The 27770-nt window shown below is 41.1% G+C and overlaps 1 protein-coding gene and 1 long non-coding RNA gene across 2 annotated transcripts in view; both read right to left on the bottom strand.

The window, feature by feature from the left end:
• LOC141758955 (uncharacterized) overlaps positions 1-27770 on the bottom strand; it is a 64355-nt gene that overhangs the window by 4813 nt on the left and 31772 nt on the right. The window lies entirely within an intron of this gene.
• On the bottom strand, positions 384-27596 carry map2k6 (mitogen-activated protein kinase kinase 6). Its single transcript, XM_074620795.1, has 12 exons — positions 27213-27596; positions 14334-14391; positions 13001-13049; positions 11315-11428; positions 11008-11127; positions 8627-8743; positions 8452-8503; positions 7858-7985; positions 6711-6788; positions 4707-4846; positions 4231-4276; positions 384-3160 (listed from the first exon to the last, which is right to left on the bottom strand). The coding sequence occupies exons 1-12, from the start codon at positions 27304-27306 to the stop codon at positions 3083-3085; spliced, it is 1074 nt and encodes a 357-aa protein (XP_074476896.1). The 5' UTR covers positions 27307-27596; the 3' UTR covers positions 384-3082.

Below are 27770 nucleotides of genomic sequence, written 5' to 3'. Positions count from 1 at the left end.
AACTCAAATCGCGATCTTTTCCTAAACCTAACTGAGTAGTTTGTTGCCTAATCCTAACCAAGTCGATAAGCTGAGTAGTTTTATTTTGGAAAGACTGGAGCGGAAATTGACACATGCATCATGTGTTGCTGGACATTTGCATGAAAACGCACTAAAAACACGTTGTTGAAAGTCGTGCTGAGCGTCACGAAGAAAAAGTTAAATTTGTGTCCGTGTACACGAATCAAAAAGATTAAATTTCGTGACTATTTCACAAACTGCTGTGAGACTGTTTTTGTTTGGTAAATCACAGATTGAGCCTTTAAAGTCAAACAACTTGAACATAACAGAACGAAGCTAACGGACTTCAGACGGACACAAACGCAGAAAACAATCAAGTGATAACCCAGTAACTAAATATTTATAGGCAACAAGATGATGTAAATTATCCCACTGTGACAAATCGCTGCCATCCCGCCTCTTACAGTATCAAGCTTGTCATTAGAGTAGTACTTGCATAACAACTAGAAGGTGTCAGCTGAGCTCTACGTCGGCCGATCAGAAACCACCGCGAGAAAGAGAAGCGAGGAAGTGATGAAAGCAAACAGGAAGTGGAATTATGACGGCGTGAGCGTGAAGGGGGGAGGATATGATGGGAGAGGTGTCCCTGCATCATCCTGACTACAACAACATATTCCTGTTCTATAGAGAGGCACATAGAAGGCAAGTTACAGTTTAAAAGCATTTACGTGTTTGAGCCAAGAAGAACACGACAGAAACAAAACAAACACTCAGAGAGAGAGAGAGACGTCTCTGATGGATCAACGTCTCCAGAGGGAAAACAGCAGTTGTAATAAATAAAGAGAAACTGCAGTAAATATGTCTGGGGGGGGGGGGGGGGGGCACCTGGATCTAAATAATAACAACAATAATTAATATAATATTAATAATAATAATAGTAATAATATCCAGTTCTTTTCATGTTGAACACGGAGTGGAGAGGGTTGTGATTGGCTCAGTACAGACAACAAGGAGAATATGGGCAATCTTCTCCCACAACAACGTCCACGCACACGCACACACACACACACACACACACACACACACACCTCATTTTAAAATGTAGGGCTGCACGATTCATCGGATTTAAAATCACAATTTCGCCTCGAACCTGAAAAATCTCATTTTACTTGCGTATTTTCCAGAGATGTCAAAGTTAACGCGATAATAACGTGTTCATTTGTTTTAACGCCAATAATTTTCTTAACGCATTAATGCAACTTACTGTTGTTTAGGTTCAGTTTTAAAGCTAGAGTTTAGATACTAGTATCATATGACACTAGAAAAAACCTAATGAGTCCATTGGAACCATGTCATACTAGCTGGTCAAGAAGGAGGTTAAATAACGCTCCAAACTTAACGCTAAATTTTGGCGAGGAAAAACTGTCATGTCCATGTTCAAAGGGGTCCCTTGACCTCTGACCTCCAGATCAGTGAATGTAAATGGGTTCTATGGGTACCCACGAGTCTCCCCTTTACAGACATGCCCACTTTATGATAATCACATGCAGTTTAGGGCAAGTCATAGTCAAGTCAGCACACTGACACACTGACAGCTGTTGTTGCCTGTTGGGCTGCAGTTTGCCATGTTATGATTGGAGCATATTGTTTTATGCTAAATGCAGTACCTGTGAGGGTTTCTGGACAATATCTGTCATTGATTTGTGTTGTTAAATGATTTACAATAATAATTATATACATACATTTGCATAAAGCAGCATATTTGTCCACTCCCATGTTGATAAGAGGATTAAATACTTGACAAATCTCCCTTTAAGGTACATTTTGAACAGATACAAAATGTGTGATTAATCGTGATTAACTATTATGACTATAACTATTCTATAACTATAAGGTAGATATCAAGGCAAGGACGACTACCAGAAAATAACTACCGGTACGCCACGAACCACTGGGATGCATCGTTGTGATTCCATTGAAAAGAATCAATTCGGTCCAAAATTGTGCTCTTGAACCAACAAAAAGTTCTGACAAAAACTTTACGAACTCACATTCTTTTGTGAGGAACTGTTTCATCTGGACAAACTACATCCTGCATCGAAACGCTGCAACCGAGAACAATATGAAGGTACCACGGCCACGACAACCACCTGACCACCCCGCTGCCTCGCCACACAGAAATATAACTAACCAGCTCTCACAGGCACGATGAGACGGCAGAGGAAACATTTCATAGTGAGAGAAAAATCTCAACTCTGAGCGCAAAAATCACAATTTCATCCAAAACCCTGCAGCCCTACAAACACACACATATCATGCACCAGCTCTCGCTCTCACACACACACACACACACACACACACACGTTCACAGGCAGCCAGAGCCCAAAAGGTGTCGTCGACCTGCTGTGATCAGGGGGAGAGCAGTAGAGGTGCAGTACCTGTTAGTGACCACTAGGAGGGGCCTTGAATCTACAACTGTTCCTCGTTGAGCCTGTTTTCACCCTCAGATATATTCTGTACATGCAGTCAATTAATAAACCGATGCAACACTTGCTTTGAGTATACAAACATTTAGATTATACATAGATAGCATTATATCATTCATCTTTTTTTTATATATATATATAATCTGCACCTCTTTTCACTCTTCAGCTAAAAGAAGTTTGACCGTGACGACGACGAGCCGATGACGAGCCGACGGGCCGACCGGTCGCCTCGCTGAATGTTTGAGTAGTAGGCGGTGCACGGAGGTGGGACAGATGTAGGGAGGGTGGTTTTGCATACAGACATGTTAAATTATTCCAGATTAGGTGCGAGGCCGCCGCCCCCACCCCCCCTCCCATGTCAGGTGACAGAGAGACATGGAGAGCCAGGTGGGGGGGCGGGGACAAACTCCTCGCTCCGCTTCGCCGGCCTCTCCTCGGGGCTCCGTCGGTTTCTGGAGGGAGGGGTGAGAGCAGGCAGGGTGGGAGGGGCGGGGAGGTCCTGCAGGTAACGGGGGGCTGTGATTGGTTGCTTTTTGTATTTTTTTTTCTCTTCATAACAGATCTTCACTCCGTCCCTGTGCGAGTGTGGCGACGACTCAGTCCCCCAAGATGACTTTCACAAAGGTAGCCACGTCGGTTTCTTTGGCCTCGTGGGAGGTGAAGAAGGGATGTTGCTGAGGAGGAAGACGACATTCATTCAGTCTGAGAGCAACGACAACATCAGACGTGTGTTTCATATGATTCAGCATCACAGCTGATCTACTCATATTAGATGTGAGGGAGAGGACTTTCAGCCACATAGAAATACCAGTCTCAGTGCTCCCTCCGGTGTCTGAGTAACAGTATTACAGGATGCATGCAGGTTATTAAACAGCAGATTAAACCCCCCCCCCCCTCCAGTGGATTTCGGCTTTTCTATAATATTTCATATTTATTTGTAGATCAGCCACACTGTTTGCCAACATTTTGTTTTGACAAATTACTTAATTTTGAGCTCAAAGTGATAAAAAAGAAGGTTGTTGGTAAAATGTGAATATGCCGTTTGACTTTAGTAGAAGCTGCAGGTCAAAGGTCGTCCTTCAGGTTCACTCATGCTCGCTTGAGTCTGAGCAGCAGCAGTTTGTCTTTCTAGTTAGTTAACTAGTTAGGTGTAGTTAACTAGTTAGGTGTAGTTAGCTAGTCCAACTTGTTGTTTTCATTTTATTTTTGGCTTCCTCCGCCTCACTTTAGTGTGTTTATCTTCACAACGGCACAACTTTCAGCTCAAGAGAAAAGTCCCATTAGAGAAATAAAGGAATCTCAGAGCAGCCCGGTGTCGGTGTCGGTGCTGGAGCTGAGGAGAGAGTGACCGGTGCTGGTGGACGGTGCACCTCCAAAAACGTCCCCGAAAACTGCTTTTCAAACGGCGTAACCTTGGCAACATGTCTATCCGTCTTCCGGTGCGCTGTGGCCGGCGGTGCGGCTCCTCGGTGGCGCTGCAGCAGCAGCCAGACGGCCGCCTCGCCAGGAGGAGACGGTGAAGCAGAAGAGCGAGTGAGAGAGTCGGTGTGTTGTGGTCTGATAAACGGTAAATTCATCTAAACTTGGTTGGAAAACGATGCAAACTGGTTGCCACGGTGATGAATTACAGTACATCTGACTATTAACCACACCCCCATTCTCTGTTTGAGAAAGGACGTTAACCAAAAAACAGGAAGTAAAACTCTCTGGAGGAGGGCTTTAATGACAAAATAGCAGCACTCACCATGAGTTCTGTGTAAGTCGGCCGCTCTTTGGAAACTTTCTTTAAGCTGCAGAAGCAAAAAGCAACGTCAACATTAATTCATATAACTGATGGAGCTCATCACCGACACCTCAGCCATGTGCTGATCTCCAGCCTTCAGACTCAGTCTGGATCTCAGAGCAGTACGGAGTTAGTTTTTACTTTGACCTGCACATTTATGCATCGAAGTTCCCTCTAGAGTATAATCTGTGGAGGAAGGATGTAAAGAAGACAGGCGAGACACTACAGACACTTCATACGCTGGTCAATATTCACATTTTGGGCTATTTTGCTTCCATAACAAGTCATGCATTTCACTACTTTGTCTATTTGCGTCTGTAGATTTCTCCTAAATTCACCAAAACTTAGCATTACGTGATGCCTCATTTGCATCTTTAAACAAAACATTTCACAAAACTTGTAATTAGTCGCAAGAGAAACGAGAGAAAAGGACGAACCACAGAGAGGAGAAGTCCACGAAGTCGGGGGAGAACTGGTCGGCAGGAAGCTGGGGCGAAGGTTCTTCCACCACCTGCTTCAGCTGCTGGAACGGCGTTCCCCACGAGTCGTACGGGAAGCGCAGGATGGCGAGCTCGATCTGAAACAGAGGTCACTCAAACACTCAGAACACGAACCGTACGAGAACACCGGGATCCTGGTTTTAAGGTCTTAACCTGTCAGGCTTTAATGAGAGATCGGCTTATTTATCATCACCCTGCAGAGTATGGAGGACGAAACCTGTCAAAATAATAAATAAATAAATAAATAAATGTTGCAAAAGTAATATAAAAAAAGATGAAGCTATTAATTTATTGATAACATGTGACAAATTTATTTATCTTTTTATTAATTCCCTTATTTGTTTACTTTTCTTTTTAATTTTAACTTTTATTTATTTATGTATTTATTTGTATTAATTTCAAATTTATTTATTTATTTTTGCATTTATTTTTTATTTATTCATTTATATTTGCATTTATTTTTTATTTATTTATTTATTTTTGGACGATTTTCTCTTTGTATTTCACCCCTTATTTATTTCCCCAAACTTATTTATTTATGTATTCTTTTCTTTTTACATTTGTTTTTACATTTCTGCTTCATTATGCAAATGAGGGTGCTGTCAATAAATGCATGAACGCGTAAAAAACAAAACATACATTTAAAAATAAATATAAAAAAATCAAGTGCAAAAATAAATAAATAAATTTAAAAATTAATAAAAAATAAATACAGAAATAAAGAAAAGGGAAAGTTAAACAGAAGAGTAAATAAATAACAGAATTAATACAAAGATAAATAAATGAAGATGCAAATTAAAACAGAAATATCAATTTATGTCACATTTTATCAATTAATTAATGGCTACATTTATTTTCAATATTATTTTTGCTGCATTTAATGACATATTTATTTATCGAGTTATTTATTTTTGGGTTCCATCCTACATAGTATAGGTGACACTGACGCTATCCAGGTTTGTAATTTAGTGCATATTCAATTATTCTTAATCAACTTATTAATTAAACTTAATTTATTTATTTAAATTTATTAATTTATTTATTATAATTTTTATTTATTTATTTAAATGCATATAATTTCATTTTTTTAATGTTTATTATTATTTGCCCTCTTTGCATGATACAATACATGACAATTTTATAGAACCACGTATCTGCTTATTGTGTCGCGTTGTCTCGGCCGCCGTATTATTCAGATATATTTACATTTACATAACACACACCTAAAATACTCCAAAATCCCAATCAGAATACAACTGTACATGTGAACCCACTCAGGGAAGTCCAGTATATATCTCAGTGTTCACATCTTACCAGGACGTTGATGCTACACAACGACCCGTTTTCAGCCTTCAGAACAACGGATTCAAAATCTCATCAGCTGCTTCACTTTGCAGTTATTTCACTTTTCACTGTCCAGGTGGTTCTTAAGTTCTCGAGGACTAACAGACGCTCCAAAATCACCCAAAGTGTGTTTTATCGGACACACCGATTGCTCTCTCTGTCTCGTCCAGTGTTGATGAAACTATTCTTTTCACCTCCATCATTTTAAACCTCTCCTCGTCTCCTCGACCCACCAGACACTCAGACCGCTGCTGGAACATATGCTGCTCAAAGCAGAAAGAGAAGGACGAGCTCAAATGACGGGAAACTGCCGTAGATTGCTGAATCCTTGACGCCAAAAATATATTCTCTGGTCTGAGTTGGAAAATGTGCAAATGAGAAAACTATGAATATTTAACAACTCATAATAAAACGTCTAGACGCGTCTAGAGAGAGCCGTGCCTCATACAACCAGATCGCTTTTTTATTACCGATCATTTTCACCCTTCGCGTACTTCATAAACGGAGATGAAACAAATTAAGGGAATTAAGCATGTGAATGAGAGCGAGTCTCCAATATAAAGTCACACAGAGAAATGAAGAATAAAGCTGATTTACCATGGTGATTCCTAAACTCCAGATGTCAGACTTGACGCTGTAGCCTTTCTGGTTCGTCTCGGGGTTTATCCTCTCCGGCTGCGGGACAGAAAGAAAAGGGTGATGTCACGTATGGAGGCGGTTGTCGGGGACGACCTGCACGCTTCCCTGTCATCCTAAACGTCCTTGTACACACACTGTGTTCCCTGAGCGCTCACCTGGCCCTAAAACACACTCAGCCAATCAGCAACAGGCACGGTTAAAGTGTAACCGGATAATACTGAGACAGAGAGGTGGATTCTCTGCACGCTAAAGTAGCTGCTGTCGTTCATCAGCCAGAGAAAACATCCTGTTATCTGGATACTCAGATGTCTTTAAATCACATGTCTGCAGTCACACGTTTTTGGGTCACTTGTCAACACAACATATGACATGTTATCCTCGTTTCAAGCTGGAATGAGAGACTTTTACATCAACAACGCCAATGAAGCCGCCAGGAAAAGCTCTCATGACATCACCCATTGGTTTGTGGACTACCACTTTGAAGCCTTGTGTTTGGCATTTTGGCCGTCGCTATCTTGTTACCTCCGCCAAGGGCAGGGCCTAGGAAGGAGGTTTTGTTTTCACCGGCTTTGGTTCGTTGGTTTGTTGGTTTGTCCGTTTGGAATAGTTGGATGGATTTGAATGCATTGTTTTTTGAGGGGTGGGGTGTGGCACAATGAACAATCCATTAGTTTTGGTGGCGATCGAGGTCATGATCTGGCTTTGTGAATCTTTTTCGATAACTCCGCTCAGCCTGTGCATTAACACCACAGGCTTTAAGACATGCGCAGTGTAACTGATGACGCGTCACCCTGCCTCTCTCCTCCTGCCAGCTTTCCTCATCAAACACGTTGACATCACAGTTTACTTCGACCAAGGCACACTGGCTGACTGTTGCAACGAGTGACGACGACGCTTTAGGTTATTTTGTTACGATGCTCTGCGACGTACAGCTGATCTCGACATAAACAAAAACACATGTGGATGATGGTGCAAGCTGAATGGTGAGGGGGGGCAGCGATGTACATGAAACCTTTCTGGTAGCGACAATCACGAGGTAACCGCGCTTCAGGTTAGTCAGATGTAAAACAGTTAAATGACAGCCCACTGAATCTTCCCCGCTTACCGCCATGTAGGGTTTGCAGCCAGCGTCCATGGTTTTAGCCACAGAGTCGACCAGGTAGCCGCTGATGCCGAAATCGCACATCTTCACCTGGCCCTGCGTGTTGATCAGCACGTTGGAGGGCTTCACATCTGGAACCAGAGAGAAAGACGACACAACAAACAGCAGTTTACACAACAGAAGTGCTCGCCATCTAATCGCCGGAAAATGCAATTCTCGCTCCAAATCTCAAAAGTTTTTGATCCCAAATCACAGCATGGCTTTTTCGATGGTGTTCCTCAAGGTCTTGGTGTCTTAATGTGGGATTTTGGAGGGATTATTGATCATTTTTATCAATTCTCATGTAGTAAAAAATGGTTAAATTTAGCACCAAATCTGTGGAACAAATGGTATCAACCCAAAAATGTAGACGTATATGATGAATGACCATCATATACTTCTATCATAATGTTCTAAACCCTTAAATATTTTAACAATTAACTTTAATGAATTAATTAAAGAAAGAAAAGAAAGGAAGGAGCAGCAGAGTGGCGGTGCATCCCAGAGGAGGATATCGACGCTCTCTGAGAGCTTTAATGTTTCCTCTCAGGCTCTTACCTCTGTGGATGACTTGCAGATTGCTGTGCAGATGCTCCAGAGCTTTTACTATCTGTAATAACACAGCCCATAATAAGCAGAGTTACATAACCATCATTAAGCTAACGTGAGCTCCAGCATTCACAGGAAGTACGTCTTTAAATCGTTCACATTAACGTGTTTGAAGTGAACCCACCGAGACGGCGATCTTCCCCAGGATGTCCTCGGGGATGCTCATGCCCTTCTCGATCACCTGCTTGTAGAACTTGTCGAGGGAGGTGTCCATCAGCTCCATGCAGATCCACACGTCGCCCTGGCAACAGACGAGTCACATTTACAAAGAGACGAGGAAGAGCGGCAACAAAGCGCCAGGACGTATGTCAGACGGACAGACGGACGGACCGGAAGAAGCGGCAGATTTTCCAGTGTTTTTAGTCACGGAGAGGAAATCCTGAACATCCACTCGCTGCTGCAGGAAGTCGTCTGCATCCGTAAAACTCTTCACAGGTGTTTGTCATTAATACACAGCATCCGTCAGCAGGGTTTGATATTTATTACACTAATGCACATACAAAACAATACTTTCTTTGATAACTTACTTTGAGAAATATGAACATTTTTTCTGTTAATAAAAGAAGCCAAACTTTTCGTCTTAAAGGTCACATATTATACTCCATTTAAACTAGTTATTATAGGTCTCAGACACCTCCAAACCATGTCTCTGAAGTTTTTTTTTCAAAAAAAACAATCAGATCATGCATTCCAGCATGTCTCTATAACCTCTGTTTCAGCCCATTTCCAAAAGTGCTGATTTCTGTGTCTGTAGCTCTGTAGGTCTCATATTATGCTCATTTCCAGGTTCATAGATGTATTTTAATGTTGCACTAGAACATGTTTACATGCTGCAATGTTCAAAAAACCCTTTATTCTTCTCATACTGCAGCCTGAGTCTGCCTGCCTCAGAGCCTAATTCAGCCTCTGTCTGAAAACCACTGATTCACAGCCTGTCTCCTCCCACTCTGCTCTGATTGGTCAGCGTTTTCTGTCAATCAAACGTCCTCAACAACAACAGCGTCACCCTCCCCCTCCCTCCCGGAGCAGCTCTCTCTCTCTCTCTCTCTCTCTCTCTCTCTCTCTCTAGAGAGAGAGAGAGAGAGAGAGAGACGAGTGGAGAGATAGCAGCTAGAATAAAGTTTATAAACCACTTTAAAGTTTATAAACCAGAAACTTCACCCAGCGCACGTTACCGGAGGAATCTGATCAGAAATCGGCGACACATGATGAACATCTGCGGTCCAGATTCCAGGTTCTCCTGACGGTTTCTCTCAGGTAAATAATGCTATTTATATCTCTGTTAGTTAACTCAGTGTTTACCTCATGCATCAACTCTGTAAACCGTAAACATACACTCTGTTTTACGTCTGTCTTTACAGATCCATCTGTGAGAAATGACCGACAGAATCATCCCAGAGGAGAGCAGATAGCTGAGAGCAGATAGCTGAGAGCAGACAGCTGAGAGCAGATGGCTCTGTTTACATGGAGATACAGAGCTAACCCGTTAGCATGTAGCTACATGCTAACGGGTTAGCTACATGCTACCGCTATGAGACGGTGTGTAAACACAGCGACCATCAGGGTGGAAAATAGAAGATGTGAAACAGTAGTCAGTTCATTATTTCTGCTAAAAGATAAATGTATGGAAGATCAGAGTAATGGTATATTATTTACAGTAGTAGCTGTCTCTGTGTTACCATGACTACAGACCACCGGAGCTTAGCTTACCATAGTTTACCAGAGCTGAAGACTTTCTCCTGTACCATGTTAACATAACTAACTAACAGGTGAGATGATTACAAATGCTGTGAATAATTAATATTGTCATCTGTCAACTCAAATAAAGTTTGACTGTGAAACAGAAATGTGTTGTGTTGCTTACAGTCACTATTTACTACCTGTACTCTGCTACATGCATGACATCAAATATATATAATATATAAATATCATCTGTTTAAACAGTGTAATTACATAAAGCCTTTGTGAAAGAACATGTTATATTTAGATGATGGGAGTACATGAAGCCTGTTCTGCTGGTTCTTGCAGACTTTGCTCAAGTTAGGTTGAGGAGGAGAGACAGTGACGCGCTGTGGGGCGGGGTCAGCTACTGAAGGTTCTGCTCTGGTTCGACCAGGAAACCCTTATATGGCTAATTCTCAAATGACGTCAGAAGAAAAGAAAAGCTGCGCAGCGTTGTTTCGACACCCATTTCCGGACAAACGGAGCAGGAGAAAAAGAGAGAGGATTGTCTTTTATGATACTATGGTGACTTGTAGACACACTGGGGACAGATATTGATGTTTAAAAGACATGGAAAAGTGCATTTTGCATAATAGGTGACCTTTAATACATATTTCTAAAATTCATAAAATAACGATTTGAATCAGAGCAAAGAAGCAGTAAACAAGATGATGAATATGAGCAGATGTGTGAGGTAATACTTGGTGAAACAGACGCGTTTAAGGTGTTACTACAGATGTGTTGTGGTTTGTCGTTGTGGTGCAGCCTTGTGGTTGTTGTTACCTCTCTGAACAGCGCTCCGTAGAAGGTGACGGTGTAGTAACAGTCCACGGTCCTCATGGAGATGTCCAGATCCATCAGCAGCCTCTTCTGCTCCTGAGTGTTCACTGTGGCCCGAATCCGCTGAGGGACGACGACAGGAAGTACAACGGTTCAGGACTCACACAAGCAGACTGAAAATATATATTTTTTTTAAATCTTATTTGCGCCATTTCTACCCTCTGCTGCTTTTAAGATTCTTTCATTCATATACCCAACACCTTTAGTGGGTCGTGGTAACGTAGAAGCCGTCCGTCCTCTGGCCACTCACCTTCACAGCCATGATCAGGCCGCTGGGCACGTGCCTCATCTTGTCCACCACGCCGTACGCTCCTCGGCCAAGCTCGCAGATCTGCTCCAGGTCATCGGCCTTCACCTCGAAGTTCTGCTCCGACACAACGAGAGAACAAGGGGAGAACAAGGGGAGCCGGGTGAGAGGTGGACACAAACTGCTGTCAATAAATGAACGGAGCTGTGGTGACCGAGAGGATTAAACAACCTGAGTCACTAAACACTGTCTCCTCCACGATGTAAAGAGTCACTAAACACAGTCTCCTCCACGATGTAAAGAGTCACTAAACACAGTCTCCTCCACGATGTAAAGAGTCACTAAACACAGTCTCCTCCACGATGTAAAGAGTCACTAAACATTGTCTCCTCCACGATGTAAAGAGTCACTAAACATTGTCTCCTCCACGATGTAAAGAGTCACTAAACATTGTCTCCTCCACGATGTAAAGAGTCACTAAACACTGTCTCCTCCACGATGTAAAGAGTCACTAAACACAGTCTCCTCCACGATGTAAAGAGTCACTAAACACTGTCTCCTCCACGATGTAAAGAGTCACTAAACACTGTCTCCTCCACGATGTAAAGAGTCACTAAACACTGTCTCCTCCACGATGTAAAGAGTCACTAAACACTGTCTCCTCCACGATGTAAAGAGTCACTAAACACTGTCTCCTCCACGATGTAAAGAGTCACTAAACACTGTCTCCTCCACGATGTAAAGAGTCACTAAACACTGTCTCCTCCACGATGTAAAGAGTCACTAAACACAGTCTCCTCCACGATGTAAAGAGTCACTAAACACAGTCTCCTCCACGATGTAAAGAGTCACTAAACATTGTCTCCTCCACGATGTAAAGAGTCACTAAACATTGTCTCCTCCACGATGTAAAGAGTCACTAAACACTGTCTCCTCCACGATGTAAAGAGTCACTAAACACAGTCTCCTCCACGATGTAAAGAGTCACTAAACATTGTCTCCTCCACGATGTAAAGAGTCACTAAACACTGTCTCCTCCACGATGTAAAGAGTCACTAAACACTGTCTCCTCCACGATGTAAAGAGTCACTAAACACTGTCTCCTCCACGATGTAAAGAGTCACTAAACACTGTCTCCTCCACGATGTAAAGAGTCACTAAACACTGTCTCCTCCACGATGTAAAGAGTCACTAAACACTGTCTCCTCCACGATGTAAAGAGTCACTAAACACTGTCTCCTCCACAGATGTAAAGAGTCACTAAACACTGTCTCCTCCACGATGTAAAGAGTCACTAAACACTGTCTCCTCCACAGATGTAAAACTTAACTTCTTCTATTCAAGCAAACACAACAAATCATTTTGACTTGAGGCCAAGCCGAGCAGAGAAAAGCAGGAACCTCTGCCAATGGAAAATTCCACTTATTTGATGAGTTTAAAATAAATATTTTTACTGCCCGACGGGCAATAAAAGACATTCCAGTCTCCCCACAATCAGAAGTGTTCAATTCGGCCGTAATGTTCAGCGGGGCGTTCTTTACAGCGAACGCAGCCTTTACTGAGCCGACCTCTGTGCACCAAAAATACACCGGCAGAAGGAAAAAAAGTAAACAGTGAGGAGTTATGTAAGAGGAAAAAATATAAACCTTGAATGGGATTAGGAAAGGTGCAAAGATGAAATAAAATTACCTTCTCTCCGATGGTTACACAAGCTTTCGAATCCAAATCTCTGGGGGGTCTGAAACACACAGACACACACACGTTTTATTACCTTTAAACTGGTTCAACTTCACAACAACAGGAACACGGTGAAGCAGAGAGTAAACGTCAGGACGAACACATGATGTCAAAGATCTGTTTGTCAATGAAAACATAAATGTCCCCGTCTCTGTCCTCCAGCAGTCCGAGGACAGCAGATTCAAACTGCATCGTTCATACTGAGCTGAGGAAGAACATGAAATCTTGTAAAAGCTCATAAGTGGATCTTGAGTTAAATTTTTCTTCAGTCAAAGTTACAAACTGATTTATAAAAAAGAATTATAAAAAAAATTAAAAGAGATACTATTTAAAAATTTAACAAATAGAAAATATTACAATCTAATAAATTAATAATTATAGGATTTAAAAAACTCCAAATACAATTATAAAATTAAATTAAATTAATTAATCAATAAAACAGAATAAAACATTTGAATAAATTAAAAAAATAAAATTATAGAATTTATATATATATATAAAGTACAAATTAAACATATCAATAAAATCACAAAATTAAAAAACATATTTAAGAAATCAATTCAGAAATAAAATAATTATTTTAAAATAAATACAACCGAATAAAAAAATCTAATAAATTAGAAAAAAAATAAAATTATAGATTTTTTTTAAAAACAACTAAAATTATAAAATACAAATTAAAGAAATAGATAAAATCACAAAATCAAAAAAATATTTAAAATAATCAATTCAGATCTGAAATAAATATTATTTTAAAATGAAATAATGAAATAACGGAATAAAAAAAATTAAATAAATTAGAAAAGAAATAAAATTATCCAATTAAAAAAATTAAAAGGTAATTAAATGAAAATGTAAAAGACAAAATGTCTCAATGAAGATGATTCTCTTGAAGACGAACTGAACATTTAGTTCCTCTACAGCTCACAATCATTTTGTTTTCTGCAGCTTCATGTTAACAAGAGCGAGGAGACGATGCTCGTGGAGGAGGAACAAAACGTACTAATTATTCTGCACTAAGTCTTCTTGTGTTGAAACTGTGCAAATGTCAGAAGAAATTAATATTTTTACATTCGACTTTGTGTTCAAGTCTCAAACCCAGGACAGGCCGATGTACTCGCTATGAGAGAGAAATGATGATATGACCGTTCCTTGAACTGTTGAACACATTCAGCCTTCTGTCTACCAGGTCTACGCAGGTACAGTATGGGCAACACAGGAGGTGATGAATAAAGAACCTTGGATGTGAGAAAGCGTGTAAACATGAAGTAGTAAAGAGTCTTACACTGCGGCGGGAGGAGGCTGCTCAAACACCTCCTTGGGGAGCTTGAGCTTCCTCTTACCTGAAAACACACAAAACACAAAACATCATCAGAAAACTGAGGTTAATAAATAAATTTAAAAAAACTCTCAGAAAGAGAAAATATAGAGATTTTACCCCACGAGTCTCCCCTTTACAGACATGCCCACTTTATGATCATCACATGCAGTAGAAATGTGTTATTGTCTCCTATTCTAAAATGGTGTGTTTGAATATTTCTGCATACTGGGGTCCCTAAACAGTCTTCCATCCATCCATCTGCAACCGCTTATCCCGTTAGGGGTCGCGGGGGGGCTGGAGCCGATCCCAGCCGACATTGGGCGAAGGCAGGGTACACCCTGGACAGGTCGCCAGTCCTAAACAGTCTTGAATTACATAAATTGGGTCTCACTGTAAAGCTGAGACTCTGGTGGATCCAACGAGCCCAACTGTATTCATGTGTGATGATGTTAGTCCCCATAGAAGACATTTCATTGACCTCACTGTATAAAATGACCTGTGGTGACCTCTAGGATAATCACAGCCTCATGAAACTTTACAGCCACAAACTAGAGACCTAGAGCATTCAGAGGATGGATGGATCAAACTAGAGACCTAGAGCATTCAGAGGATGGATGGATCAAACTAGAGACCTAGAGCATTCAGAGGATGGATGGATCAAACTAGAGACCTAGAGCATTCAGAGGATGGATGGATCAGACTAGAGACCTAGAGCATTCAGAGGATGGATGGATCAAACTAGAGACCTAGAGCATTCAGAGGATGGATGGATCAAACTAGAGACCTAGAGCATTCAGAGGATGGATGGATCAAACTAGAGACCTAGAGCATTCAGAGGATGGATGGATCAAACTAGAGACCTAGAGCATTCAGAGGATGGATGGATCAAACTAGAGACCTAGAGCATTCAGAGGATGGATGGATCAGACTAGAGACCTAGAGCATTCAGAGGATGGATGGATCAAACTAGAGACCTAGAGCATTCAGAGGATGGATGGCTTTCCTAGCTAGATTGACAATAAGGGGGTTTCTGAACAATCTCCCCCTAAAGACCCCCCTAAAAGAGACAAAAACTGGTCTATTGGGGGTCTCAGTGGGTTAAGAGAAAACCCTAATATCTCTGATCCTCTGTACTCTTCTGTTTTGTCAGTAAAATAGTGAAAATGCTTCTCAGAGCTCAAGGTAACGTCGTCATCAAATGACTCGTTTTATCCGACCGAAACGCAAAGACGTTCTGTTTTCTATCATATAAGATAAAGAAATTTGGGAGCATTTGAGAAGCTGGAAGTTTGACCCAAATAGATGTTCTAGTCTGATCTCCAAACGTCACTCATCTCGGTATTTGTGCAAACTGCTGTGACAGTTCAGTGTGAGTGAAGTAGAAGCAGCAGACTGATGAGACTCCAGAGAGGTCGGCCGGTCGGTCTCGCCGGCAGCCGAGCATACCGCCAGATGAAAGCATACTTAGCTTCTTAACATAGCTCAGGATGAGAGATCAGTTGATCGGAGTTCATCAACCTTTAACTCTCTTTCTCCCTCCAGCAACAGCAAAACCTCATCATGTGAACTTTCAGTTTCCAGACGAGCTGCTACGAATGAAACGAGGACTAAATCAAATCTATTTTAGGAATCGAGAAACTTCAATCAAACCTTAGTAACGTTTAGAGTGAGTCAGTCAGTTGTCCTCTGAGGCAGATTTGTGCTGAGTAACTGGATCTGCATATTCAATGTCAAAACACTGATGACTCGCCGCTTCTGTCCAGAAGCTTACAGCAGACGTCCGGCACTTAAAAACTCCCACTGATGCAAAATGACTCAAACTTCCTGCAGCAGCCATCGTTTTGGTAATAATTTCCAAAGTGTCTCTGGAAAATCAATCAAATATGATCACAAAAAAGTATTTATTATTTATTTTTACTATTATTATTATTACACATTTTATTATTATTATTATTATTATTAACAATATAAAATATTTATTTATTTATTATTATTTTGTTTAATAATATTTTTTCAATTAATGTTTTAAATTATGTAATTTTTGTTAATAATTTCCAAAGTGTATCTGGAAAATCAATCAAATTTGATCACAAAAAAGTATTTATTATTTATTTTATTTAATATTATTATTATAAATAAAAAGTATTTACTATTTATCATATTTATCATTATTTAAAATATTTTTTCAATTCGTTTTAAATAATGTAATTTTTTGTTGATAATCTTCAATTCATATCTTGAAAATTTGATTACTTATGTATTTTATTTATTATTATTATTTTCAATAATACATATTTTTTAGTGAATGTTTTGTTTTAAATCATGTCAATTTTGTTAATAATTTTTAATCTTGAAATTCAAAAATGTTTGATTACAAAAAGTATTTATTATTTATTTTAGTTATTATTTTTAATAAAAGAATTCAATTAATGCTGTTTTCTATTATGTAATTTGTTGTTAATTCCCACTGCATATCTTGAAAATCAATATAATATAATCACAAAACTGTTATTTATTTTAATTTTATTATTATTTTTAATGATATTTTTTTTCAATTAAAGTTATCTTTGAAATTATGTAATTTATTGTTAATAATTTCCTATGCACACCTTGAAAAAACAAAATAAGTATTGTCCAAACAACAGACGTCCGGCACTTGATGCAAAATGGCTCAAACTTCCTGCAGCAGCCGTCAGTGTAAACATCACAGAATGCTCCTCATGAACTTCTCAGGCGTTACATCCAGGCTTCCATTTCTACATTTCCTGTTGATATAGCAACTGCAGCAGCGACCGATCTCATCTTTGAAACTTACGGTTGGATGCAGTAAGTGATTCCAGATCCTAATTGAACGTAACAGACGCCGAGAGCAAGACGAAAAAGAAGAAGAAGAAGAGGATGTCTGGCAGCTCAGGTGTGCTCGCTCCATCTGGAGGTGAAGGTTTAACGGCCGGGTGACTCGTTAACGGGGCGTCACAGGTTCCTGAGGGTGTGACTCTCTGTGTGTGTCCCGGCAGCATCAAACCTCCTCAGACCGGGTTGAACTGCTGCGAGCCGATTAGAGCCTGTTGCAGTAAAACGCTCGTTCACATCTGTTCTGACAAAGGTGACACCGGGAGGAGGGCCAGCCATGTTGGATCTGCCTCTGATGCACGACAACGGCTCTGAGCAGCAAAGCTTTAAAGGGATAGTTTGGGTGTTTCTCTGTGTGGTTGTATGAGGTTCTTCTCCATAGACAGTGTATTACCTACAGTAGATGGAGTTTGGAGAAGCAGACAGGAGTAACAGCATGGGAGCAAAGCAACGTACTGCTGTGGACGGGGATTTTAGACACCTAAAATAATCAGTTTAAGTGTACGCTATATTTGGTGTATACTACACCATATGTAGCCGTTATCTATGCTCTCGTATAAGCAACCAGACTCACAGAACACAGGAGTCGCTGGTCTACCGCTGCCTCCATCCGTTAGTTTGTTCGTGTTATTGTGTGATTTGGTGAATCCGAACTAACCAACTCCTGTGTTCTGTAGTGAAAATATTCTAAATATAGCGTACACTTAAACCGATATTGATTTTTTTAGGTGTCTAAAATGCGTCCAAAGCAGTACATTACTCCTATCTACTTCTCCAAACTCCATCTACTGTCGGTAATACACTGATTATGGATAAGTAGCTCATACAACCACTCTGAGAAACACCCAAACTATCCCTTTAAGGTAATTAAAAGTAAAAGTGAAGGTGTGTCTTCTCAAGAAGAAGAACTGGAATTTCTCACATTGTTGTCTTATTAAATACACACACACACACACACACACACACACACACACACACACACACACACACACACACACACACACACACAGAGTAGTGCGTCCAGTATGTCCTGGTTTGTTCAAACAGTGCAGGGTGTGACGCTGCTGTGCTATGCGGCCCTCCACCGGTGGCCTCTTGCTGCCGGCCTCCACTTTCCAAAGCAGCTTTGTTGCACTAAAATGTCAGTTTGAGCCCCTCCTACATGCATTTACACAGACAACAATAGTAACTGGAGAACAACTCTCTGCTAACACACACACACACACACACACACACACACTGGAAACCAGAAAACACTCATGTATTTTTTTGTTAAGAATGTCCAATGCATATCTTGCAAATCAATAAAATTGTATCACAAAAAGTATTTATTATTTATTTATTTTAATTAATGTTATCATTTTTAATAAAAAAATTCAATTATTGTTTTAAATTATGTAATTTTTGTTAATAATTTCCAATGCATATCTTAAAAATCAAAACAATTTGATCACAAAAAATATTATTTATTTATTTAGATTATTATTCTTTTTAAATATCTATTGAATAAATATTGTTATTTATTTTATTTGTTATTATTTTTTGTATTTTTTTCCAATTAATTATTTGTTTTTAATTTACGTATTTTTGTTAATTTTCAAATGCATATCTTGAAAATCAATTGAGTTTCATTACACAAAATATTTATTATCTATTTTATTTATTATTATTCATATTTTCTAAAAAATGTTTGTTTAAAATAATGTGATTTTTTTTGTTAATTTCCAATGCATATTTTGAAAATCAATAAAATCTTATCACAAATTAAGAATTGCCCCAAACAGCGTTCAATGTGGCTTCACAACTGTGCAGAGGGGAGACGGACTGAAGGAAGAAACAGTATTTATAGGCACCTGAACACCAGAAGCTGCTTGCCTGCCGCTAACACAGCTCCCTAACTGACTGATGTGGATATACAGTATAACTGCACTAATGGATCCACATCCACACCCAAACTAAATCAGTTCCTGATTGAGTCTGACTCATGATAAAACCTGCTGACTAACAAACAGAAGTAACTAAAGGTTCCACATGAAGAGATCGGATCAATAAATACTTTGCATTGCATTAACCTGACATGGAGCTTTGTCAGATGATTGACCTCAAACAATGTCAGAACAAAAGCTCCACTGTGTGACTACGACGACGCGACAGCATCCCTTCTCTTTCTCCGGGAGTGTGAATCTTCTGCCTTACAGCCGTCGGTGCGCTCGGATCACGAGACGAGAGGCAGCGTGCTCCTCAAAGACACATTTATCATCCAAACCTCAGCACGCATATTAACATGCACAACGCATTTCAGTCCACTTTAATATACACACAGGCGAGACACGAACGACGAGGAGCTGCAGGCACAGATTTATATGTAAAGTCATAAAGATGCAGACGATCCAGCAGCACGCATGCAAATCATCATGTGAAGTGTCTCAACTGACAGGAACGCTGCGACTGACCGACAGGAAATGACAGAGAGAGACGAACAGAGGTGTAAGAAAGAGAGAGGAGGAGGTGGTGCGGGGATCAGAGGGGCCCAGGATTATGTAATCTATGTGGCTGGCAGGAATATATGGAGGACGGAACCTGCCAAAAATAAAAATAAATAAATAAATAAATGAATAAATAAACACAGTATGTATATCAATGTAGCAAAAATAATCTTAAAAATAAGTGTAGCCATAAATTAATTGATAAAATGTGACATACAGTAAATTGATATTTCTGTTTTAATTTGCTTCTTTATTTACTTATCTCTGTATTCCCTTATTTACTAAATCTTCTGTTTAATTATTGTTATTTATTTATTTTTATTAATTTTTTAATGCATTTATTTTTGCACTTATTTTTCATTAATTTTATATTTATTTTTAAATGTATGTATTTACTTCTGCATTTATTTATTTCTGCACGATTTTCTCGTTGCATTTCACCCCTTTTTTATTTCCCCAAACTTATTTATTTTCTGTATTCTTTTCTTTATACATTTCTTTTTTAATTTCTTTGTGCAGAGTAAATAAAAAAGGGAATTAATACAAAGATAAATAAATAAAAACAGAAATATCAATTTATGTCACATTTTATCAATTAATTAATGGCTACATTTATTTTTAATATTAGTTTTGCTACATTTAATGACATTTATTTATTTTTCGAGTCATTTATTTATTTATTCATTTATTTTTACGTCTTCCATACCTTGTATCGCGCATGCAGAAACGCACAATACCAGCTGGTTAACGTTGTGTAACGATTGGTTAGGTTTAGGCAACAAAACTACTCGATTAAGATTAGAAAAAACATCATGGTTTGTAATAAAATAACAACGTAATTTAACGTAAGTAAATAACAACCGCCCTTAGCAAACTTTCTGACGTAGCGTTACGTAACTGGCGTAAAGTCAACGTTTACTTTTGGTTCCACGGGGGTGAAGTCTCCTGGGTTCGTTTGTACTTCATCACTTCATCACTTTCTCTGACAGAATGCAAAAAAACAACAAAAAGACGACAACATGCAACGTATCCTTGGTTTGCAGAAACGTTCTATACCAAAAAAAATTTCCGGGCTGGAAACATAGAGAGCTAAAAATATCTCATTTCAGACGGTCTCCAGATTATGTTGCATAACTCAAATACACAATTCTTTCCTTTACTCTTGCTGAGCTCAGCAGATAACTCCACACTGCGGTCGGCAGTGTGGGTTAATTAAAAGCAGCAGCACATATCAGTCGCAGTGATTTGCAGCACATGAGCTCAAGTATGCAGTGAAATGCCAGAGCGAGGCCACAGGAGATGCGTGTCTTCGCTCACAGTTTCTGCCACGCCCGGTACGAGCATGCAATCAGCCTCGTCATGCATGCACGTCCGTTCGTGAAGACATAATGCTGACAGGAAGGTTTGCAGGCCGGTGTGCAGAGACGGAGATGTGCACAGAAACTCGGTGTGTGTGAGGCATGCGTGATAACGAGCCCTGGATCACGGGGATACGCGGCGCCCGCGGTTCACCCACACATGCACTCTGGCTGGAATTCCAACAATCCCAAGAGTTCCTCAATGGAATTCCAGAGAGCCAGAGGAAGAAGGATCAATCACAGACGGCGGGAGGCAGTGACACAGGAAGGACAGGAAAAGACAGGACAGAAGGAGGGAGGGGGGGGATTTGAAAATAACTCCAGCCGGAGCCCTCGGTTCTTCGGCCCCCTCCGACTGCTCTGGCAATCCGTGAGATACTCTACACTTCCAAAGATGGCAGCTCCTTTAGGTTCCAGCTGTCGGAAGCTCCTTTGGGAATCGTGTCGTCACCGTTACACTTCCGGTGCACTCGGCTCAACTTGAACGATACTCGCAGAAAGCGGAGAGCGTCGAGAGTGTCAGCTTCAGGTCGCCTCGGAGCAAGAACGCCGCTTCCTCTGACCCGGTCCAGGACGGAGACCGGAGACCGCGATGGCACGGACGTAACGCTGCCACGATATCAGAGATTCACTACATGATTATATAATAACGCTATCAGTCAAATTCATCTTTAACTTTGTTTATTGTGCATTTTGAGTCTTTTTTGGCCATGACAGTTTCTCCACGCCTAAATTCAGCGTAAGTTTGGAGCGTTATTTAGCCTCCTTCAAGACAAGCTAGTATGACATGGTTGGTACCAACAGATTCATCAGGTTTTTATAGTTTCATATGATACAAGTATCTTCACTCTAGCTTTAATACTGAGCCTAAACAACTGCATGTTGCCTTAAAGAAATTAGAGGCGTTAAAATGAATTTGCGTTGACGTGTTATTATCGCGTTAACTTTGACAGCCCTAGCAATAATAAATTCTCCCGGCGAAGACACACAGTGTTTGCTCATCAAATCCGTGGCACTTCAGAGCAGCGCAAATATATATTTCCCTCCAGAGGAAAGAGACTTTCAGCTTTGATCTTTAAATGTTTCTCAGACAATTCAGAACTGTGATTATGAACAGAAGATGTCAATATCATCAATGTCTCCATCCAGCTGCAATAAATGACATTAGTTGCATCCACTACCTTGCAGCGCAAAGGCTGCGCTACGGTGTAACACCTCCTCCCTCACCCCATCACGACCACGAGGGTTCCTCCTGGTTGACCTGGATTTATGTCTCATTTTCAGCACACACTAATCTTTTTTTCTCTCACACCTCTGCTTGCCTTTCATGCAACAAAGCTGAAATAAACAGGAATTGTTTGAATGTCCTACATATTGTTGCTATCTCTTTCAGCCGTCAGAGAAGTTGCAGTCTGAATGCATGCAGTCAACCCCCCCAAAAACAGAAGTACAGTTAGTGGATCATGTGAACAATGCTCTGAACAATTCTACTGTTATTGCAGCAAAAAAAAAAGCCACTATAGACCTGCAACAATCGGCCCGTCGAAACAGCAACTTTAGTATCTGTGCAGCTGAAAAAGAAGCCTCCATTTGCATGACAAACGGGACATTTGTGCAGAGGCGCGAGGGCCGGCGAGGCTGCAGGGGGACACGAGCTGGGAGGGCCGCTGTCACTCTGCCATCGGACAGCCGAGCACGCTATACAGCACTCAGCTCAGCTCGGCTCAGCACGGCACAGCACAGCGCAGTGTCTGGGCCACACAGGGAATCGCTCGAGAAGGAAACGCAAGACTTAACACACATCCGAGCCAAATGATGTGAGAATAGAAGGAAAGCAGCAGCACGGTGAAGAAGGGACTGGCAGGATTTCAATAAAACAAGAACATGATGCTGATTTTAGCTCTGCACATTGGTACTCATTTCCTTCAGTAGTTGTAAGTTATACAACACAGTCTGTGCAGGGCTGCAAGAAGTAGTTGAGCTAAATGTGTTCATTACACTGAGCATCACAAACTGTGGAAGTTTATCAGCTTTATAATGTTATTTACTAATTCCCTGATGAGATAGTTCAGAGTTTGATCAGATAATTTAATTTATTTGGGTAGAGTTCTTTGAGAACTTTTTTTGTTAAATGAAAAAAATGTTTTGCAGAAATTCTTCTAAATTAAATTAAACCAGCATTAACTGTTGTTGTTTTTAACCACTCGGAGGCTAAAAGCTGTAAGCACAACACAAACTATTCAAACATGGGGAAGAAAAAAAGTTCCACAGTGTGTAACGACTAACGAATGTCAGCAGCGCGGCTCAGCTGCGTGTCAAGCCTGGTTTATGGTCGCCGTAGTGAAACCGGCGCAAAGTGCAGAAAATGACGTCATCACATCTTTCACGTGGTGTGCGAAGGCTCCACAAGTTGTTGCGGTGGTTTGTCGTGCACCTCTAACAATTACAGTACACAAATGCAATGTTTGGCGGTCCGTACGTCGGTGTTTAGTGTTTTAATCAACCTACTTCCCTTTCCGGTACCACTCGTTGACTTCCTGCTTATCCACAGAATATTTTGTTTGAACGCCTCCTGGCGTTTCGGAGCATATTGCAACAAACAACACGCTGAGCATAAACGCCTCCGTGCATGCTTATAGTGCGTGTGCCATCTACAGAGGCCCGCGCCACGGTGTCTCGCGTGAGTATGAACAAAGCTTCAGCTGCATCTCTTCTAGAGATTCAAGGTCTCGCCTATTTTTACCACGAGCCGCGCAGTTCACAGCAACAACAGACAGTATATTGACAGTATACCAACGTCTGTATATGTAGAATATGTCACGGACATGAAAAAAGTAATTTATTTATTTTAGTTATTCTAAATCAACACTTCCTGCTTCCGTTTCAAACTAAAAGCCCTCTAGCATTTTTTTCTGTGGACAGAATTCCTTCACTTGTTAACACGAGGCTTTTTCTGGACAGTGTTGTAGAAGATGCAGTGACTTGCACGGCTTCATGAATGAATAAAGTACGGGGTTTTAATTGTGGATTATTACTATTATTTACAAATGAGCACACATTTCTTAACCTTTTTCTGTCTAAAATAAATATAAATGACATTCACAATGAAGTGAAATGGCCATCATGAAAGGCAAACTATGTAGAAAGAAAGGGCTGACAGCAGCAGCAGCAGAAATGCTGTTAGTGTGGACACCACAAGCGTGAGAGACGCAGAGGTTCAGCGACGCAGCCGCCACGCGTTGCTGCCGTGTGCTGTCTGGTCCAGGCATAAGTGTTCATGAAGCACCTTCACCATCATCCTATCAACAACAAATCATCAACAACAAACCATCCGAGAGGTAACATGTGGGATCATAGATAGATGACATCGTGCATAAAGGAAACGCTGTTAGCTGCCGTACAGTAACATTAGCAAAAGCACCATGAAACTACAGCATAGTTTAGAATTAGGCTACATGGATTGATGTGTTAGTTCTCATATATTCACAGCTGACTTTTTCTAAAACTGAAAACTGTAACAACGACATGACGGTTACTGTAACCTCACAGATTTGCATTAATTTCCTTCAGCAGTTATGAGATATGCAATAACTGTTTAAAGCTGCAACCAACAATTAATAGTTTGTTTCGTCTAAACAACAGTCAAAATTCCCCAAAGATATTCAATTTACAATCATATAACAACTGAAAAAGCAGCAAATCCTCAGAGTGGAGAAGCTGGAACCAACTAATGTTTTTTACTTAAACGCTTTTCAGAAACGTTGAAAAACATCCGCCACAATTCCTGAAGCCCAAGGCGATGTCCTCAGTTGTGTTCAACCAACAATCCAAAATCAAAACTTAGAATTATCGCCTCGCGGTTGTACGCCTCCGCCAACCAGTCAAGTTGCAGTTTACTTCCATAAAATTGAAAAAGAATTCTTCATATTCATTTTTTTCTGATTTCTTTTACAACAACACATTTCTCAGAGCCCCACAGCTTGTTTTGTCTGAACAACAGTCAAAAACCCCCCAAAGATATTCAATTTACAATCATATAAAACTGAAAAAGCAGCAAATCCTCAGAGTGGAGAAGCTGGAACCAACTAATGTTTGGACATTTTTACTTGAATGCTGAAAAACATCCGTCACACTTTCTATAAGCCCGAGGCGATGTCATCAGTTGTGTTCGACAAAACTAGAATTACCGCCTCCCGGTTGTTGTTGCCTCCGCCAACCTGTCAAGTTGCAGTTTACATCCATGCCGTCCAAAATGTCACCACTATATAATTTGATCGTGTTAAGTGTCCGCACACACGCTGCGTCTTTTGCATGCTCAAATCCATTGTTGTTGTCAATAATTTGGCTTCATGCGGCTCAGAAGCAACTCTCATAGAAATGAACGGGAGCCTGCCTACAATGCCGTATCCAGATCTCTTTATACATCCGTGTTCCGTGCATGCTTGTGGCATGCGCGCCACCCACTGAGCAAGACACGTCCAAAAGACATAAATTTAACGTCTCTGTCAACTGTCCAAAAGACATCAACTTTAACTAGGGATGCACCGATACCGATACCAGTATCGGGTATCGGGTCCGATACTGTGCTCATGTACTCGTACTTGCAAACCGGCTCCAATACAACGGCACCGATATCACTTTACTGCAGCGTGACGTTAACCTCTCGTCACCATCTTTCGGGTCCTCATGCTCCATGTCCCTGACGGTGCAGGCGAGACGGGCCGGTGGTGCGCCCAACCCCGCGGGGCCGGGATCCCACCTCAGCCAGCCCATAATCTGACTTACATTTCTATAGGAATCATGCTTTCACACGGCTGCAGCAGAACTACTGACTTGGCTTTGAGGTGACACTTTGTGCCATTTCGTTCTTGTTTGTCGTACTACAAAGATTCAAGACAAAAACCTCATGTAGTGAATAATCGACCAATCGATTGATCGACTGTTTCAGCTCTAGATGTGTGTGTTTGTGTCGTTTCCTGCCACGTACATTATCAATGAATGACAACAGAAACCTACTTCTGCTTTCAGGAAAGTCCCAAACCGACTCATTCATATACAGAGAGAAAAAATAATGTCTGTGCATTATTCATCATCATGAACTGGCTGCAACAAGACAGTTCCTCTGTGTAGGTGGGTGGACAATTGACTGTAGCAGCTAAACAGTGTGAGGCTGTGACCATCGGGGGCTCTCTCTCTCTCTCCTACCTGCTCATGTCTCTCGCTCTGTGTGTGTGTTGTGTGTTCTGCATGTTGTGCAATGAACCAGCCTCACTTTGGACTTCTTGGAAAACACGGCACAGGGAGGAAAAGCGCCTGAGCTGCTTTCACTGCAGCTGTTTTTTTCCTGCATTCACCGATGACCTGTGAGAGCTCTCCGGCTGCAGGACAGTTTACTCCACAGCTCGTGTTGTTGTTGCTGCTGCACGGTGATAAAGTTTGGGGTCAAAGTGTGACATGCATGCTTTCGTGTGCACGCTGAGGGGGAAAAGCTGAACATCAGTGGACACGCCACCCAGGGGTTTGACACATATCCAGTTGCAGTTGGACAGAAGCAGCAGCAGCTGACAGAATGGGACTTTTTGCATGGAGACTTGTGTTTTAATAGAAGCCCCTGTTCCTGAACTCACCACCACTCAAACTAAATCTATTATTAGATTTTCCATTTTCTGTCCCATAAGCAGAAATCAGCACCCAATAAACACTCAAAGTTGACCACTGACAGCTGCAGCCTGTCACGTCCCCTCCTGCACCAAAAAAACACGTATATTTGCACCCCTGCACGCCACTATGGCTTACATTATTTACCTTGAGCATGCATGCACTCGTGCAGTTTTATTCTAATAAAGAGTTGCAGTGTGCTCGTCTATCTCGTGACTGTTGCAGGCTCCTCTTCATCTCATCCCTGCTGCCTGTGCGCTGCTGCTAATAGCGTCAGTGTGAGTGAGTACACACACACAGCATCGTCTTACCAGGAACTGTGCAAAGGGGAAGATCTGAAACAGGAAATGCAACTGACCCTTTCTGAAACATTGTAACTTTAAAATGCACCGGCCGTGCTGAAGCTGCAGCGGTGCATGTTGCAGAGCGTGCAGCAGTGATTGCATGATGGTAGTTTTGCACAGATGATCGGTTTCATATCTTCTTACCTCCCTTTGGCTGAGACATTTCCCCTTTGCTTTGATGAGGGGGAGGGGAAGCACAAAAGACTTTGCTGCCTTCTTTCTCACTCCCTCCCTCCATCGCACCGAGCACTGGAGCTTCAGCGGCTTTGCTTTTGCAACAAAAGATGCAAAATACAAGCCTCGATCTTCATGCACTTGGAGCCTTTTTGCGTGCGCAGCGTGCGTGTCCGTGCACAGAGCGACGGTTGCAGTGCACGGCCTCCTGCAGGCGTCTGGAAGGAGGTTATTCTGCAAATGCACTGCAAAGAATCCTCCGCAGCTCTTACATGATGGGCCAAGGCTGGCAGCTGAAAGCTCCTAACTTGGATCAGTGTGAGCCTCCTGCGAGACAACGCTCTTCCTGCTTGGAGCGCAATGCATGATGGGAGCTGTAGTTCACAGCGTTGAGTTGAGGCAGAGGACTTCTTTATGTCTCAGTGCTTTGTTTTTTACATTTACACTTTAGAGCTATGGAGGACGGCACCTGCCAAAATAAAACATAAATAAATAAATGATAAATTGATGAATAAATAAAGATGTCAT

The sequence above is a fragment of the Sebastes fasciatus genome, chromosome 20 (genome assembly GCF_043250625.1).
Source record: "Sebastes fasciatus isolate fSebFas1 chromosome 20, fSebFas1.pri, whole genome shotgun sequence".
Classification (NCBI taxonomy): domain Eukaryota; kingdom Metazoa; phylum Chordata; class Actinopteri; order Perciformes; family Sebastidae; genus Sebastes; species Sebastes fasciatus.
The sequence above is the reverse complement of the archived record's forward strand: the minus strand, read 5'-3'. Positions and strand labels throughout refer to the sequence as shown.